The following is a 15,981-nucleotide window of genomic DNA, read 5'->3' on the forward strand; positions in this document are numbered from 1 at the left end:
TAAGCGAGTACCGGTTTTTTTATAGGTCCTTATATAAGTCAAAAGTTACTGTATAATCTTCCCACAGAAAATGTACTTTGCTATAGAATTATATTTGAATTGCAGTTAATAGAAATGGCACAGAAATATATTTGAATTTCCACTCAAATAAAAATATAATTTTCACCAATTACAAATCCACAAATTCAATTTAAAGCAGTAGTGTACTGAAATTGGGTATACCAACCTCAGAAATAGTTTATTTCCAATTGCTTAAATAGGGAACAGAATTTGTGAAAAGAGATTGCTCCTCTTTGAATATCTGGCGTGAAACACCGGTATCTTGCTTATTAAGGTTAACTTTGGACAAGCATATGATTGTTCAGAATACTACCTCCGTCATTTGTCCTCAAAATCATTTGGTATCCCAAAAATTCTTAATTGTTCTGCATCACGCTTGATTTCAGAAATTACAAACATCCTTAAGCACATATGAATATTGGTTTTTTAATGCAAGCAGTCTATGTGCTTCTTTTGTAATAGGTGGAATTATTACATCATTTATTATACAAAAATTTATCAACTTACAAATTCACAAGCACCCAAATTCGTGAATCTTGAAAAAAAGAGGTGGGTATTTACCTCAAGTTACATCCAATCATAGGCCACTCTGCCCTACTCATCAGGCAAAGCTTGGTTAGACTTCCCACCAAAGATTATTAGCATGCCTCATATGCTGGTTTCAGCTACTTGCACCCATCACCAAAAGGGAAAAAGAGGATGTTGTTCCGGATCCCAAATTTTCAATCAATCAAATGTGTGCATTCTCTATAAGTTGTGCATCAATTACTGAATTGTGAGGGAACAGTATCAAAATCATCACATTCATATCTCTGGCGCTCCTTTCCAAACCTGAATACACTAAGTATCAAAAAAAACAAAGGGGAATGTGGTTTAGTTACCAGAGATTGGAAGTGAGGAAGAGAGAAAAGGAGTAATGAGCTGCAGCTGCTGACCCAGAGGCTACAATGGAACAGTTATTAGAATCTTGTGTACCTTTCCTAGGTAATACGAAGGATCACACAACATAACTTCACTCATGGCTCTTAGCTTCTTTGACAGCATCATCATCCTGAAACGATCGAACAGCAGACATTCAGGCTGCTGGATCACAATGCAGTTGTGCCTATAAAATGAGTCCACAACAGAAGATGGAGACACCTGAGCAAACATGTCATAACCATAAAAAACAATGTTAAAAGTATCTTCCTAATCCCACCAGCCAGTTCAGAAGAATTGCAACCTTCTTTTTACTTCTCCAGAGACCAAAAAAAAAGCTGTTATTCTGACATACAAACCTCTGCATTGACAAGTCATTGCATTCAATCATCTCACAGGTTTTGTACTTTTCAGGATCCTCCAGGAATCTAACCATTCCATCCTTCTGATTAATTGTTGCATAGATTTCGCCCTAGTGGATCTATAGAAGAAATGGAACAACTAAATATTAAGAGACCAAAACTTGTTAATGCATGCATTACCAAGAAAGTGGTTATACCATGCTTCACCTACCATTTTAAGCACATGCATCTCAGCCTCCTTGGGGCTATTTAGTTTGACAGTATTGGCAATGCCTTGGAGGGATAGAGTCAGATATGTCTGAATCACCTCTGAATATTACGTTTATACATAGAAGACACTACTTGCTTCACCAACCCAAGATTCTTGTCCTAAAAGTGGAGGAAATATTTGCGTCAGAGTTGAAGGCAGTGCCAGAGGGAAGGACTTCAATGCAGTGGCCCGTGTTCAATGCAACAAAAAGAACTTACACTTGCAAACTTGTCCTTGTTTGTTCGTACACAAATCTCAAGCTCTGATACTTCTCCAGTAGTATAACAAAGATACAAAGACAAAAGAATGCATCAAAATATCTAAAAATTGAGGAGAAAATGAATAATAATGCATGTCCAAAGGAACTTAGGGGGGCGAGGGGGAGAGAAAGTGGAAAAACTAAGATACAAAGACAAAAGAATGCAGAAAAATAACTAAAATTGAGGAGAAAATGAATAATAATGCATGTCCAAAGGAACTTCAGGCAATACGAACGTCATGGCTGTAATAGTGGTCTTGTATTGAACAAATTGACAGGAGTAGCAGTAGTAACAGCTAATCAGAAATGAAGTTATTATTCACCTAATGGTCAGTTTGTTCATTAGTCTCTTGTCTTGATGAATTAGTTTCTCAACAGTTTGGCAACCCATTATTAAATAATAGTTTATAACTGTGGAACTAAAAAACCCATATCCAGAAAGGTGTAATTTCAATAACTGGATTCTGGATAACAGACAAGAAATAGAACATCAAAACAGATGTTTTCAAAGAAGTAAACTTAGACACTGTTTCACTAGGCAAAGGGTGGCAAACTCTGACTAATTCAATTAGTTATCATACCTGAGAGAATTTTTTCAAATTCCTTTGAGCTGCTGAAGAAGTATACTTGGGGAAACTGGTGGAGAACTGCCATTAGGATCAGAAACAGGTATTATATATTAAACAGCCAAGGCGGCTAAGAGAAATATGCCAAACAGATGTACCAGTGAAGAAATAAAAAGTTAAAGTTTGTGAAACAACGAGTAAGAATAACAACAGAAATGATATTTCAATGCCACAACATACTCTAAGAACTTAAAATAAACATATTGCTTTCCCCAAAACACATTTAATGTAAAAACCGCAAGTTAACAGTTGCAGGCAAACATCTACACCAGTAATTGGGAAAAAGGACCTGCGCGAGATGAATGAGGAAACCAGTATGTATTTTTTGTATGCTGCAACAGCTATAGCACTAATAGTGGGCATAGGAGCAGTTACAACCTGAAAACCATAGCAACCAGAAAAAAAAGAAATGAAATTTTAGGTTGAGTGCATAATAGTATACAAACAAAATAAGAATAACATAGATTGCCATGCACAGGGAACCAGATTGAGTTATATATACATTATGCACTCTAAAGCTTTAGGGAACTCCTTTTTCCCAATGCAAACCATACCCCTAGAGTTTATACCAAATATCAAATTAAGTTCCGATTCTCAAATTAAGTCACTTAAGAATATTTCATTTTAATATAAATATGGACAAAGCTGCTATGCAATGTTTATGGACTCTAAAAACCAGGCATTCCACTTCCAAACTAAGCAGATACCTTGAACAGTGAGTTTTTGGCAATCAAACTAATCATGACTGAGAACCCAAAATCAAATATCACAGCTCGAATGCAAAGGTGAGAGAGTTAGGATCGTTCCATGTTTGGCGGCATGAAGTTGTGACCTCTGGTTTCAAATTAGTTACAAGTAATATACAAAATATGAGGGAGATCGAATCTCCAACACCCACTTCCAAGATGCCAGAAGCAGATAGAGTTTCAATTATCTAAAAACAATCTAGTGGTGCACAAGAAAATCAATGAGCATCAAATATTTGAAACAGAAAATAATTCCCAAGTTGGGGCATCCAAAGAGAGGAAAGTAAGAGAAGATGAAAAAGATTAAGGGGAAGTGAATACAAAAAGACTTCTCTATAAACAGAGTTATCAAATACAATTCAAATCTGATGCAACTCTACCTGAAGTCAGCTAAAAAACAGATGAAGTATTCTGAATATCTGAAGCAACTCACCGATAATAACAGTAGAGGAAAAAGTTGCAAGGCTGATCAACCTCAAATATGACATCGTCCAAAATGGAGAGTCCTGCCTATAGCATTTTGACAATAAACAGAGAGTAGATGTAAAGTTGTTAACTGTTCAGAGGACATTTTAAGCTTCCGTGGAGCTGTCAACATCTGAGCCAGAACGCGAATGGGGTCTTCAAGCAACATAACTTGGTCCTTTAACCCTTTACAAACAGATATAACTGCAACTCAAGGAACAACCAAAATTTTGAGATTAGTTAGGCAACAGCTAAAAGAATCAAACTGAGCATTTAACAGCAGACACTTATTTTAAAGCAATCACCCAACCATGAAGAGAAAAATAACAGCGGTCGAGGCCATGAAACCACCTCAAAAATTTCCAGAAAACATGCGAATGAAACAGGCTAAGTTCATGCAGTTCTTAACAAAAACAAAAGACAATCAGATTGCTGATTGACGTCTGCCATGTGTCCAAGGGTAATAAGTAAGAACACTCACAGAATGTAGAGGTATCCAAGGGAATGCATAGCGGGATCGAGTTCGCTGAGGAGAGGAGCGAGCGAGAGTTGCTCGACACGAAGCCAATTTTCGGACTGTTTCAAACAGCTGCATAGCTGAGTTACATCGTCGATGTTGCTCGACAACCCTTGTATTTGAGACACCAGTGCTTCCACCGAGGTCACACTCAGATTCATCGCTTCATGCATCTCGCCTTCTCTTGCTAGAGGATTTTCGAAGCCGATGGAATACGAAAATTGAGAGAAAGAACACTTGCTACTGCGGGGTACGCGGCTTTCTGTTATAGAAACGATCATTAAGTAGTTAGCGGGAGAGAAAAAGCAGGAGAGCTGAATATTGGGCCATTACCATTATAGACCCAAAAGTAGCAAATAATTTTCAATATTGGGCCACTAGGCCCAATTTTTGGGCCAACATCAAATTTGGACTTCGTGAAGATCCATTTTTCATTGGGCCGAAGAAATACTGGTGAGCTCAGTACGCTATAAAACATGCAGTCGCCGGGAAGCTGCGGGAACCCACAGCAATGGCGGACTACCATTTCGTATACAAGGATGTGGAAGGAGCCTCGACGCAGTGGGACGACATTCAGAGGAAACTAGGAAATCTTCCCCCGAAGCAGCCGGCGTTCAAGCCGGCGCCTTTCACGCCGGTCGAGGACGACGAATCCAAGCCGAAAGACAAGGCCTGGATCGACGAGAAAACTGAGGAAGAGCTTGAAGATCTCGAGGATGATCTCGATGACGATCGCTTCCTCGAAGACTACAGGTAGTTATTCCCTATTAACTTTGATTTAAGTTGACATGTTCTCTTGATTTATGAATAGATGTAGCAATTCACTTGCTGAAGCATAGGGAGGTTGGGTTTCTGAGAATCATGTAGTGGATTGAATCTTTTTCCAAATTGATTTTGAAAGAAATAATTTGCAAGTTTCCGTTTAGTTAAAATTTACTACTGCATTGGCGCATGTGGAAAACACTGATTTTTGCGCTTATTTATACCTAGAACTAGTCTATTTTGGGTCCTCGATGGCGGAGGTCCAATCGTTATTTTGGGAGATGCCTCCCCAGTGAGCCAGCGAATTTAGTTGCACCCAAGGTTAGTTATTGAATTAGATTTAACTTGCCTGGAATTTTCAGTAAGGTTCGATCTTTGATGAGAAGAGATAAGTCTATTATATGGGTGGGTCTTCTATGGATTTTTCTTTTTGTTATTTGTTTGGGTGATTGTGGGTGCATTAAATGGCTGGAAGACATGTGAAATTATTTGATCTATATTAGGATTGATTTATTGTTATATTTTACTTATTAAGGTACTGTCTTTCCTTTTGATGTTTCTTTAATGTCTTGCCAACCTTATTGGCTGATCAACCTTACTCAAAACCAGAGAAACCCCCTTATTCAGTTTCTGGAAGATATAGTATAGAAATTATGGTGCCATCAATTGAATGAGATTATCAATGCTTATGATTGTATTTTCATTTTGATTGTGATAGGAAGAAGAGGTTGGCCGAGATGAGAGAGGCAGCCAAAATTGCAAAGTTTGGTTCAGTAATCCCAATATCTGGATCTGATTTTGTTCGTGAAGTTTCACAGGCTCCTCAAGATGTTTGGGTGGTCGTGTTACTGTATAAAGATGGGTAAATTGTACTAGTTATCAAGCATAAGCATAGCTTGTGTTTTATGTTACTTATAAGGGAATCAATTATCAGTTGCATCTGCAGAATTTTTGTTTATGTGTGTGCTCTTTTGACAGATACCCAGAGTGTAGGCTGCTTTTGCAATGTTTAGAAGATTTGGCTAAACTATATCCTGCAACTAAGTTCGTCAAAATTATATCTACTGAGTGCATTCCCAACTATCCCGATCGTAATCTTCCCACTATTCTGGTGTACAACAGTAGTGCCGTTAAGGCAACTTATGTGGGAATACATAGTTTTGGTCGGAGGTGTACTCCTGAAAGTATGTTGTCTCCTGATGTGCTTTTCCAATCCAACTTGTCTTTTTCTGGTCGCTGTGGTTCAAAGAAATGTAAATCAAACTGCGTACTTGAATTTTGCAGGTGTTGCCTTAGTTCTGTGCCAGTCAGATCCTGTGCTCAATGATGGGCATGGCGGAGAGCAATCCACAGAAGCTGTTCTTAAAGGGGTCAGGAAGAACTTTGTGGAGAGGGTCATAAGAGAGCACGAAGATGATGATGATGGGTCTTCCAGCGATTGATCTATGTATTATCTTTCTCCTTTAGGGAGATTTTAAACCCTGAAGGTGCATCACCTTGGTTTGTAGGTCTTAGGGATGAGCATCATCTCTCTTCAGTTGTTTATAAGAACTTATTGTATTTTGTATCCATTTTCTTTCTTAATTTCATTACTCTCGTGAAATCATGTGTGTTTGACTAGGTTGCACGTTTGTTTGGCCATGCATTTTACGGTAATGTTTGTTCGACTATTTAGTCACATTTCAAGTCACAAAAGCGGCCGAAATCCTCTTCGTTCAACACGACATATGATCCACGCAATCCAAGCCTATCAGGAAATTGGATGTTTAATTTGAACAGAGAAACGGAAAAGAACACGACGGGCACACAAAGTTCTGAGGGTACCCCAATGAGATGCCTTGAAGTTTGTTATAATTTGTGAAAAATTATAAATATTTCCTTCAAATTAACGGTCATTTGTCAAATATTACCTATAATAAGTCGTCGACTATCATTAATTCCAGAAATGTTTACAATTTTTAAAATTAAAACAAAAGTAATTTAATTATGGTAAACTTTAGAGGAGTTGGATATAATTTTTTTCCCCACTTCTTTGATAAAGTTAATTGTGCGAAGGGTACATAATTTGCATCTACTCCGAAAACAATTACAAAAGAGAGCTTTACAGTAGGTGTTAAATAGGTACACATTTACAGGACCAGAGATTTCTATTTCCTGAAACACAAAAGTATAAATATGCCCTATCGGCTATAACCAAAGGTTCAACTATACCATTTCTATACCCCTCATGTAAGTGCAAGATTTACACTTTTAAAACTACTTCTCTACATTCCATTGAGATGCGTCCTTCAGTTTGGAAGTCTGCCTTACAAGGATATCGTCATAGGCACTCTCCTGCTGCACATCTACCGAGCCCCGCGATTTCAGAACCTGTAAATCCATCCATATTGGAGCATTGCGGGTCAATAAATATCAGATACTGGACAATCTCAAAGAAAAATAAAGGGCTACATACAGGAAAGGTGAAAATTCAATCATTGATCTACTTAATACTAAATTTCTGCATTGGAGTTGATATTCATACCAGTAATTCATAGAATAGCCTTGCGCTTTGTTTCTTTGTTTTTCCTTCCAATAACTGCGACAAGTTCAATACATCTTCCTCGTTCTGTCTCTTTTTATCCTGGAACTTCCTACTTAGGTAGTTCTCAGTCATTCTGTATCAGAAAAAAGCTAATCAAAACAGCCCTCAATATAATACAAGATATCAGCCTTAGTGAAAGAGTGTTTCAGTCATACCTTGTTCTTGAAGTATACACATCTGAAATTAGAATTCACAGAGAAAAAGAAGTTAATTTTATACAACAAACCCTCCTTTCAAAAGCAGTAAATAAATAAAGTAGTCGACCCGACTCACCTTTTTCCACGCTATCTCCGTCGAGTGAATTTGACTCCTGATAAAAAAGGAGAAAATGGTTAGCTGTAAGTATCCTCTTAAGGGGTAAATCAGAAAGACATTAAACAAAATAAACTTTAGATAGCAAACATATATAGTCAACAGAATAATCCAAAAATATTGACGTTACACGACAGCAATGTTCTGATTTTGCATGCAGAATCAACTGCCAGGTTCCAAAATCCAAAGATATATCTCTGAATGCAGATGTCGAGAGAGAGTGAAATTTTATTACCTCCCGGAACACAGCATCCAATTCTACTCCTTCACTTGAAGATGGAAACATCTCTACGCTTTCAAATGAGGCAGTCTGTTCGACGATGTCGGAATCAGCAACTGCACTGGGCTCATGTGACCTCAATGAGTTCAAATGAGTTACAGGTGTTCCAGGAGCAATTGCAGTTTGTTCTGGGGACATCTGTGTAACAGGAGATCTAACGTCTGGAATTTGTTCATGAACCCCGTGTGTAACAGGAGATTTGACATCATCTTGGCCAGCAGATAAGTCCACAGGTTTAATTGCTGCCGTACAACTCATTTTGCATTCAAGACAACCAAAATCTATTGATATACCTGGTGTAGGCCGTATTTAAGAAGGTGGTGAATCAATCTTGCTGCAAAAAGAACTCAAAATGACAGTGGGTACAAACCAGAAATCAGTGGCTCAAAGAAACTCTGAGGGCAATGGCTAAGTTTGCCAGTTCTCCAGGCATGTAAACAAGTATGAGGAACTTTCCTTCGTTCACGTTTCAAGTCACTTGGATCTTCAAGCCACTTTTTGAATACCCTACAAAATCAGAAAGATAATTTATTGGATCAACATTCTAAGATTCCACATTGCCTATCTTTAGAATTTCATGCAAATAAGATACCATTTTAAAGAGATGGTCTATCAAATGATCAACAATTTTTCTTACGATATCAATGACATAACATTAATCCCGGGACGTCTTATGGTGCATATGGTATGGCAGGAATGACGTACAGTCATAAGTACAGCATCAAGTAAATCGGCAAATCAAAACCCAAGTTCTCATGACATACTTGTTTGGCACAATTGTGTTCGAGTCAACCAAAGTCCTCCGCTTCTTCAGAATCTTTTTGCGCTCCTTAGTGGCAGGAGTCTGAACATTTGCGACCTCTGTGGTACCAAGGTGCGCAGCTGCAAAAACAAAACCATGTAAAGAAAGCGCATCAATGCAACAAAATCTTACTACAGAAGTTCTAAGCAGAAGAAAACAAATGACGGCGATTTAGCATATAATTATGATTAGAAAACTGAAACTTGATGCATACCAAATCTTTGACTTATAGTGTAAACAAAATTATGTGATTTGCATTCTCAACTAACAGAATCAGAGTTAAACAGGTTAGTCATGCAAACAAAAGATTTTGATGTGGTATCTTGCCATATCATGTTCACTCGGCCATCAAAAGAAAGTAGCAGCTTATACATTCTGTTTCCAAGCAATTGTAAATCCGCATGAGAAAATTACTGGCACAGATTTTGATGCAACGAAATCACCTGGAAGCTTTGGGTCTGGAGTGACAATGGGTATAGGCACGTCTTCCGTTCTCTGCCATTTTCCACTTTCTGGGGTAATCACCTCCAGAAATTTCACCTTTTCCGCACCCACGGGCAGCTCTTTATCAACTGATCCACCCAAGTTATGGGGTTCATCCTCTTGAAAATTCAACCTAGTCCTTGGGTACTCCATGTGCTCTTCTTCAACTCCGTGCTCTTCGTCAGATGGCTCATCATGGCCATGTCCCTTTTCAGTCTCACTCAACGCCTTGAAATTGGGTGTATGCTCTAAGGTGGAACCACTTTTACGAGTTATCCCCAAACTTGCTACTGAATCACTTCCTCGAGGGGATGGATTTGCAACAGAATCAAACTCCACATCTTGAATTAGCCCCTGGATATTAGTCCTTCTACTGTCATCAGACGGCCTATCATTCATCTGGTCTTTTTCAGCTTCATCCAACACCATAGGCTCCAGACGATCTTCTAGAGAAAAACTGGTTCCACGAAGCATCTCTAAACTTGGTACCGGGTGACTTCTATGATTTGGCAGACATGCAACAGAATCTGGCACCAATTCATTACTTGGCCCTTGAAAATTACTCCACAGGTTGTTGTTAGATGGCTTATTGTGCATTTCTTCTTCTTCAGCCTCATCCAACACCATAGGATCCAGACGATCCTCTAAAGAAAAACTGGTTCTATGAAGTATTCCCTGGCCACCTAAAGTAATGTTCATATCACTGAACTGGTTCACGAACAAGTCCTGATCCATATGGTGAGGTGAGAGCACACTGCAACATGACAATTCGATGCTCTGAGATAACAAGGTCTAAAATTAGATCTTAGGACAGAAAAATAACAAGATCTTGCATACGTACTCTCTTGGTGGTGTATGAGCTGTTGATTGAGCTTCAGTTGGCATATTCTCCTGCAGGTGCCACGAATCAGGAACAACATTTTGTTAAAACCATTTTGAGTGTTATCATGAAAATTGTCACTGAACAATTTGACAAACCTCAGGAAGCCAAAACTTCAATCATGACACAGGCAATCTGCCACCAACTACTTAGAGCCCCATTATTAGTTACTTTTAGGCAAAGAAACAATGTTTCAGGATTCTATTATATCCCTAATTAAGGAATTCACACATAGTCGAGCCTCCTGATCTGGTTTTAAAATGCATTGAGTAACTCCAAATATTGAAAAATGAACAGCAAAATAATTAAGCGTAAAGCCTAAATACTCGATGGAAACTTTCACAACATGGTTTCGAGGACCATAGAGATCTGGAAATTGGATTTGGAGGGAAATAAACATGCAACATCCAAGCTCCGTCCCACAGTTGATACTCAGCCTACCAGCTGTAGCTTAGGTTGATTCATTGTAAATATTGATCTCAGGTAATGATAACTGACTGTCATGGCATTTACTGTGCTATTCTCCAGACTAAAAACGAGAATGAACAGCAATAATGAGGGCCTGCATTAAGTATCTACGGTTACTTTTTTTAACAAATGTGACCGAGAAAGTGTCCAATCAGATGGCAAGTAAATAAATGCATTGGAGAGGACAGAGGGGGCGAAAATTCAGATCAAGAGTGGGTCCAATACGATATTTAACTCTTATGCTACGTGGCAGTCAACTGCTGTACTTAACTAATAGGTCCTTAATAGCTAAAAAAAAGTCAAATTCCTTTTACTTTTATTTCTATTTTGATTTATTACCACATCATTGTTTGGTGCAATAATGAAAATAGCGACAACACAACCATTTCATATGTGCCGCTGCATGTTGGATCACCATCTGGACATACAACTTTTGGAATGTAAAAAGAACACGAACAATGATCAACCATACATGCATACCTTGTATCGCACGTCAGATGTGCTACCGTCTTCTCGGTGACCACCTGGCAAATAGTATAATGGTGCAAATTATGCCAAAGCTCACGTCATAGAATGATGGTAGCAATAGGAAAAGCAGAATACCTGCATGCATGACCTTTTTATGCGATCTCACTTTTCCACTGCATAAGTATAGATAAAAACAAGTTAATAAGTTATACAGTTGCAAGATGTCGGCATAAACCAACAACTTCCAGAAAACAAGGGAATAAAAATGCCATAAGAGAAAAGAATTGACAGAATAAAAGATGCTCACCCCACTAAACCTTGACCTTCCAACAGTTCCAGATCAAATGCATCAAGTTCAAATCTCTTCGGCAAAGTGATAGAGTGGTAACGTCTCAAAGAAACTCCACCACCTCCTCGTGCACTTTTTCCAGTCTTAAACCCACATAGTGTGTTCAGTACTTCATGACAATCATTATACAGATACTCAACTTTCTTCGAGTAAATCCTGACAACACCCAGAAGAAGGAAGGCTAGGATTCTATGTGTGACCACAGGAACTTCATCATTTAGAATCTTATCTGACAAGAAGTAGTTATAGCAAATGAGATAAGATGCACTAAACTGAAAAGACAATAGGAAGCAAAAGCCTATGGGTTTGATCTTCACACAAGTATCGAATTGTTACTATTGCACACTAGAGTGCCAAGCTTGCTGACTTTTTTCACATAATTAATCTATTTTATTTTTCCCAATACAACATGGACTTCGCCACCATCCAACTTCATACTGCAGGTGGAAGGCCGCATCCATACTGTTGAATGCTTTGGCTAAAAATAGGCAAACAAAACATTCATGTGTGTGTGTGTGTGTGATACAAATGAATATTAAAATATTATATAGAACACGTGTAGCAATCACATTAGCAAAAGAACTACACACACAAACATATTTGTGAGGGTTCCGTATATATAAAACCATCACTTGCTCTAATAGCCATACGCTGCTATTATCACCCTCCTCCCCCTCCTCTGTGCATATGCAACAATCTGAAAATAAATTCCTGCACAATCATAAAACACCATAACCTGATCGACTAATTCTGAAATAACACATTTAATTCTACAGGAGAACCCCAGAAAAAACTTAATCCAATCGACCAGAACAAAAGGGCAACAAATGAAAAACACATTAAACGCCAAAAAAACACAGAAAAATGCTAAATTTTCCGGTGGCACGTAATTAACTACAGCACTAGCAAAAACCCGTATTCTGATTCTGCATGAAAAGGCAAAGAAATAGAAAGAAACAAACAGTAAACAGGGCAAGCAAAAAGATAACGTTTTTAACACATAAAAAGAACTCTTTCTGACCAGCTTTCCAAGAAAAGAACAAGCAGCAAATTTTACAGACCGAGAAAAAGAAAAAGGGAAGATGAATCGATACAAAGAAAAGATCATGAGACACAGACCCACGGAAGAAGAAATGTCGGTCTGCTGGACTTGGTCTTTTTTCAGCCTTTTGTGGCAATGAGCAGCCATCCAAACAATGCCCAAGGCCCCCTTCTTCGAGAGCAGCAACTGAGAGTAAAACATGTTTTTTTCCTCTGTTTCGATGCGTGTTTTTCTCCCCAAAGTTTTCTGTGTGCATAGATGTTTTCAGCGAAATTGAGAGAATGGGCACCGCTGCAACTGAAAAAATGAAGCGAAAAGAAGCAAGTGTCTGTGTGTGTGTGTGCGTGCGTTACAATTAAAACGGTCGAGGCCAGAAGAGGTGTGCAATGGAAGAATCTTTTTTTCCCACGAATTAATTATTTTTATTTTTAGTTGGTGAGTTTTCCACTCACATAAGTTTTCACCGTCTTCAGCTTCGGATTATGGCCATCGCGCTTTACCCCTCTTTTCTTTCCCTTTTTGTCCTTCTTTCGCCCTTGAAGCCCATGGACTCATTTGCAAATTATGGAGAATTATGGGGTGCCATTGAAGATATGTTTAGCATCCTTTGTTGTAATATTATCTTCATTTTTCCATAAACAGCCTTTTTCATACTCATCGGTTCAGAAACATGTTATTGATGCAAAATAACTCCTGCCATCATGATAAGCCGGCTCTCTTGAGTGGAATTGTCGTCCTACAACAATGTTTGGTGATTCATATAAATTTAAATACCACGAAAATATAATTTTTTCTACGTGTCTTCAATATATTTTTTCGGTATTTTTATTTTTAGCGACAGGGTTTTATAAGGTGTAGGGTTTCGCATCTAACATTTGTTGAGCTTCCCTTTTCGGGAGCTTCAATCTCGATTTTTTTGTGCATTAAATTCCTCCGATCGGAGACTACTGGTAAATGGTCCAGCGGAGCTTTCAGAACAGGCTACCCTAATTTGTAAACACAACAATGAATCGCGGTGAACCCGCAGACAATCTATCTAAGATCAAGGAAGAGATACTCAATACTGGTGACTCTTTTATTTTTTAACGGACTGATACATGCACCGAATGCTCATAGGAAAAAAGTTGACTCCTCAGTCTAATTGCTCCAACAAAACCTATCAAGGGGGTGCAAACTCATCTGTGAAGATTATATGATAACTGTAAGAATAAATAGAGTTAACTGTACCCAACAACATTAAAAAATGGATATAGACCCATTGGGTAGTGATAATCATTCCGGTCCGAAGTCTTAGAAAATGACGACCATTTTTTTAGAATCAAAAAGACTAAATTGAAAAAAACCCTAGGAGTCACTAAAGTGATAATAGAAGCAATCTTAAAATGCAGAAAGATGTTGTATGTGAGGTTTAAAAATAAACCTTCTTGTCAAGTTGGAATAATAAAAACAAGAAAAATGGGAAAATATGCCAAAAAAGCAAGGACTATTATAAGGAAATTCAAATATGATTAGTAATTCAATAATTTTGTATATAACAAACTATGTGTTGTAATTCAATAATTTTGAACTAATAAGTTAATAGAAATAAAAAAGATCCATACCGCAAATAAAAATGCCATATTATATAACTTTACGTATTAAAAATATAGTTCCAGTTAACTTCGTCGTATTAACATTTTTAATCACAAAACGCAGTTCAAAATCTAAAATTAATTGATAGTCAAAAATTTCACATATTAACTTCTTTATTTTGTTGCCCAAAAATGTTCAACTTATTTTCCCTAATGAACAATTGGATGGGGCGATTTGAATTTGAGGGGGAAAAATTAGAATTCATCAATATTTCATAAAATATAGTTATTTATAATTTCAGAAATTATGGGGGTTAAAACTCTTAATAATGAAAGATTTGGGGATGCATAAATGAAGTAGGGGCATAGTTGTCCACCAGAATGTTTGAACTTATCCCATTCTCGGTGGTGAAAACGGTAACTTCTACATGCTGACGTATATAAAATTTTATTTAAGATAGAAAAAAAAGAAAAAAGAAGTGGCCTTTTATTTTATTTATTTTCTTTTTTTCGCTCTCTATTTCAAGCAAACAAATGGAACAATTTAAGATGATACGTGTACGCCAGCTGGAAGGCTTTCCCCGCAAACGTGTCACCAAGCTGTAATTTTAGCAACAATTACTGCATGTACTAAAGTCACCAGGTTGTGGGGAATCCTTTTCATCAGAGACCTCCTCAGTACTGACAAATGGGCTATACCAATTAGCCCCACTCAGTACAGCTGGTGGTTTTTATCATTCTGGTTGGAAAAATATTATTTAAAAGACAATACTAACGCGAGTACTATGATGCCCAATTATTTTTTCAGAAAAATGCAATAATTATTAACTTTTATGCACCCGTTGCAGGTACTAATTAGTGGATATCTAAATTTTTTTATAAATAATATTTTAATTTGGTGGTTAATATAGTGATTTTATAGATAATTAATATAGGTGGGTATTTATTTTATTATTTTAATTATATTGATATATTGATTGAATCGACACATTGCACTATTTATTAAAATATTAATGTAATTATTTACCTACCATTTTAAAAAGAATACACAAATGTGGGACCTTTGGAATTGATTTTTGAATTAGTGGGAGTTATTGGCATAATTAAGAGGAGGATTTTGATTACAAATTGTTATAGTAAGTTGGTGGGATTTACTGAGAATTTGAAGAAGAAATTTTAGGTGGTTGTAATCCATTCATCAGTGTGAGATTATTGTGATATTTCAATTCTTTTGAGGAGAAATTTTAAATTTTTGTGGAATAATTTGTGATTTAAGCAATGTGCAAATATGGGTCTAATTGTTACAAGAATGTATGTGAATTGGGTGATAGAGTATGTAGTGATGGATTATGGATATGTGAATTCAAATTAGTATGCCCAAGACAAGAGTTAAAATTATTTGACTATAAGTTTAATACTCGAAATCTCATTCAACTGAAAATAATGAAATTTTCATATCCAAATCCTAGTAATAATGTCAAACACGTTTATTGCATGCCATCTTGATAGAATCTAATGCGGGCTGTTTTTTTTATGAGATTTTCTTCACTTTATTAGAAACTTTTCAGGAAATGATGAATTTGAACAGTAAATAGTAATTAATTACCATAACATTTTTCCTTTTCTACTCTCTCAGTTTGCCTGGTAAACTAAATTTACATTATATTTGAATATTAAATTTTAACAAGGAAATGAAATTGATGAGAATCAAAAAGTAATTCGACACGACAAGTATTTCCTCTTGATAGTTTCCATCCTCAACTGATAAGATTTGAAG

The 15,981-nt window shown here is 37.1% G+C and overlaps 2 protein-coding genes and 1 long non-coding RNA gene across 3 annotated transcripts; 1 reads left to right on the forward strand and 2 right to left on the reverse strand.

The window, feature by feature from the left end:
- Positions 1 to 1,222: 1,222 nt before the first annotated feature.
- LOC105177403 (uncharacterized) lies at positions 1,223 to 4,436 on the reverse strand. Its single transcript, XR_849050.3, has 6 exons — positions 4,168 to 4,436; positions 3,655 to 3,890; positions 2,765 to 2,853; positions 1,809 to 2,496; positions 1,552 to 1,709; positions 1,223 to 1,459 (listed from the first exon to the last, which is right to left on the reverse strand). It is a non-coding gene; the product is annotated as an uncharacterized LOC105177403 (long non-coding RNA).
- Positions 4,437 to 4,689: 253 nt separating this feature from the next.
- On the forward strand, positions 4,690 to 6,568 carry LOC105177404 (Thioredoxin superfamily protein). Its single transcript, XM_011100541.3, has 4 exons — positions 4,690 to 4,956; positions 5,684 to 5,827; positions 5,944 to 6,149; positions 6,250 to 6,568. Exons 1-4 carry the CDS (start codon positions 4,715 to 4,717, stop codon positions 6,405 to 6,407), a joined length of 750 nt encoding a protein of 249 aa, XP_011098843.1. The 5' UTR covers positions 4,690 to 4,714; the 3' UTR covers positions 6,408 to 6,568.
- A 461-nt stretch (positions 6,569 to 7,029) lies between these two features.
- Positions 7,030 to 13,037, reverse strand: SYN2 (Rad21/Rec8-like family protein). The gene is made up of 13 exons (XM_011100542.3): positions 12,711 to 13,037; positions 11,550 to 11,820; positions 11,378 to 11,415; positions 11,255 to 11,298; positions 10,268 to 10,317; positions 9,387 to 10,180; positions 8,906 to 9,023; positions 8,512 to 8,648; positions 8,097 to 8,434; positions 7,823 to 7,859; positions 7,705 to 7,726; positions 7,490 to 7,622; positions 7,030 to 7,335 (listed from the first exon to the last, which is right to left on the reverse strand). The coding sequence occupies exons 1-13, from the start codon at positions 12,832 to 12,834 to the stop codon at positions 7,222 to 7,224; spliced, it is 2,220 nt and encodes a 739-aa protein (XP_011098844.1). The 5' UTR covers positions 12,835 to 13,037; the 3' UTR covers positions 7,030 to 7,221.
- Between the last annotated feature and the right edge of the window lie 2,944 nt (positions 13,038 to 15,981).

This window comes from Sesamum indicum, linkage group LG9, assembly GCF_026168435.1.
Source record: "Sesamum indicum cultivar Baizhima isolate 11 linkage group LG9, ASM2616843v1, whole genome shotgun sequence".
NCBI classification, from domain to species: Eukaryota; Viridiplantae; Streptophyta; class Magnoliopsida; order Lamiales; family Pedaliaceae; genus Sesamum; species Sesamum indicum.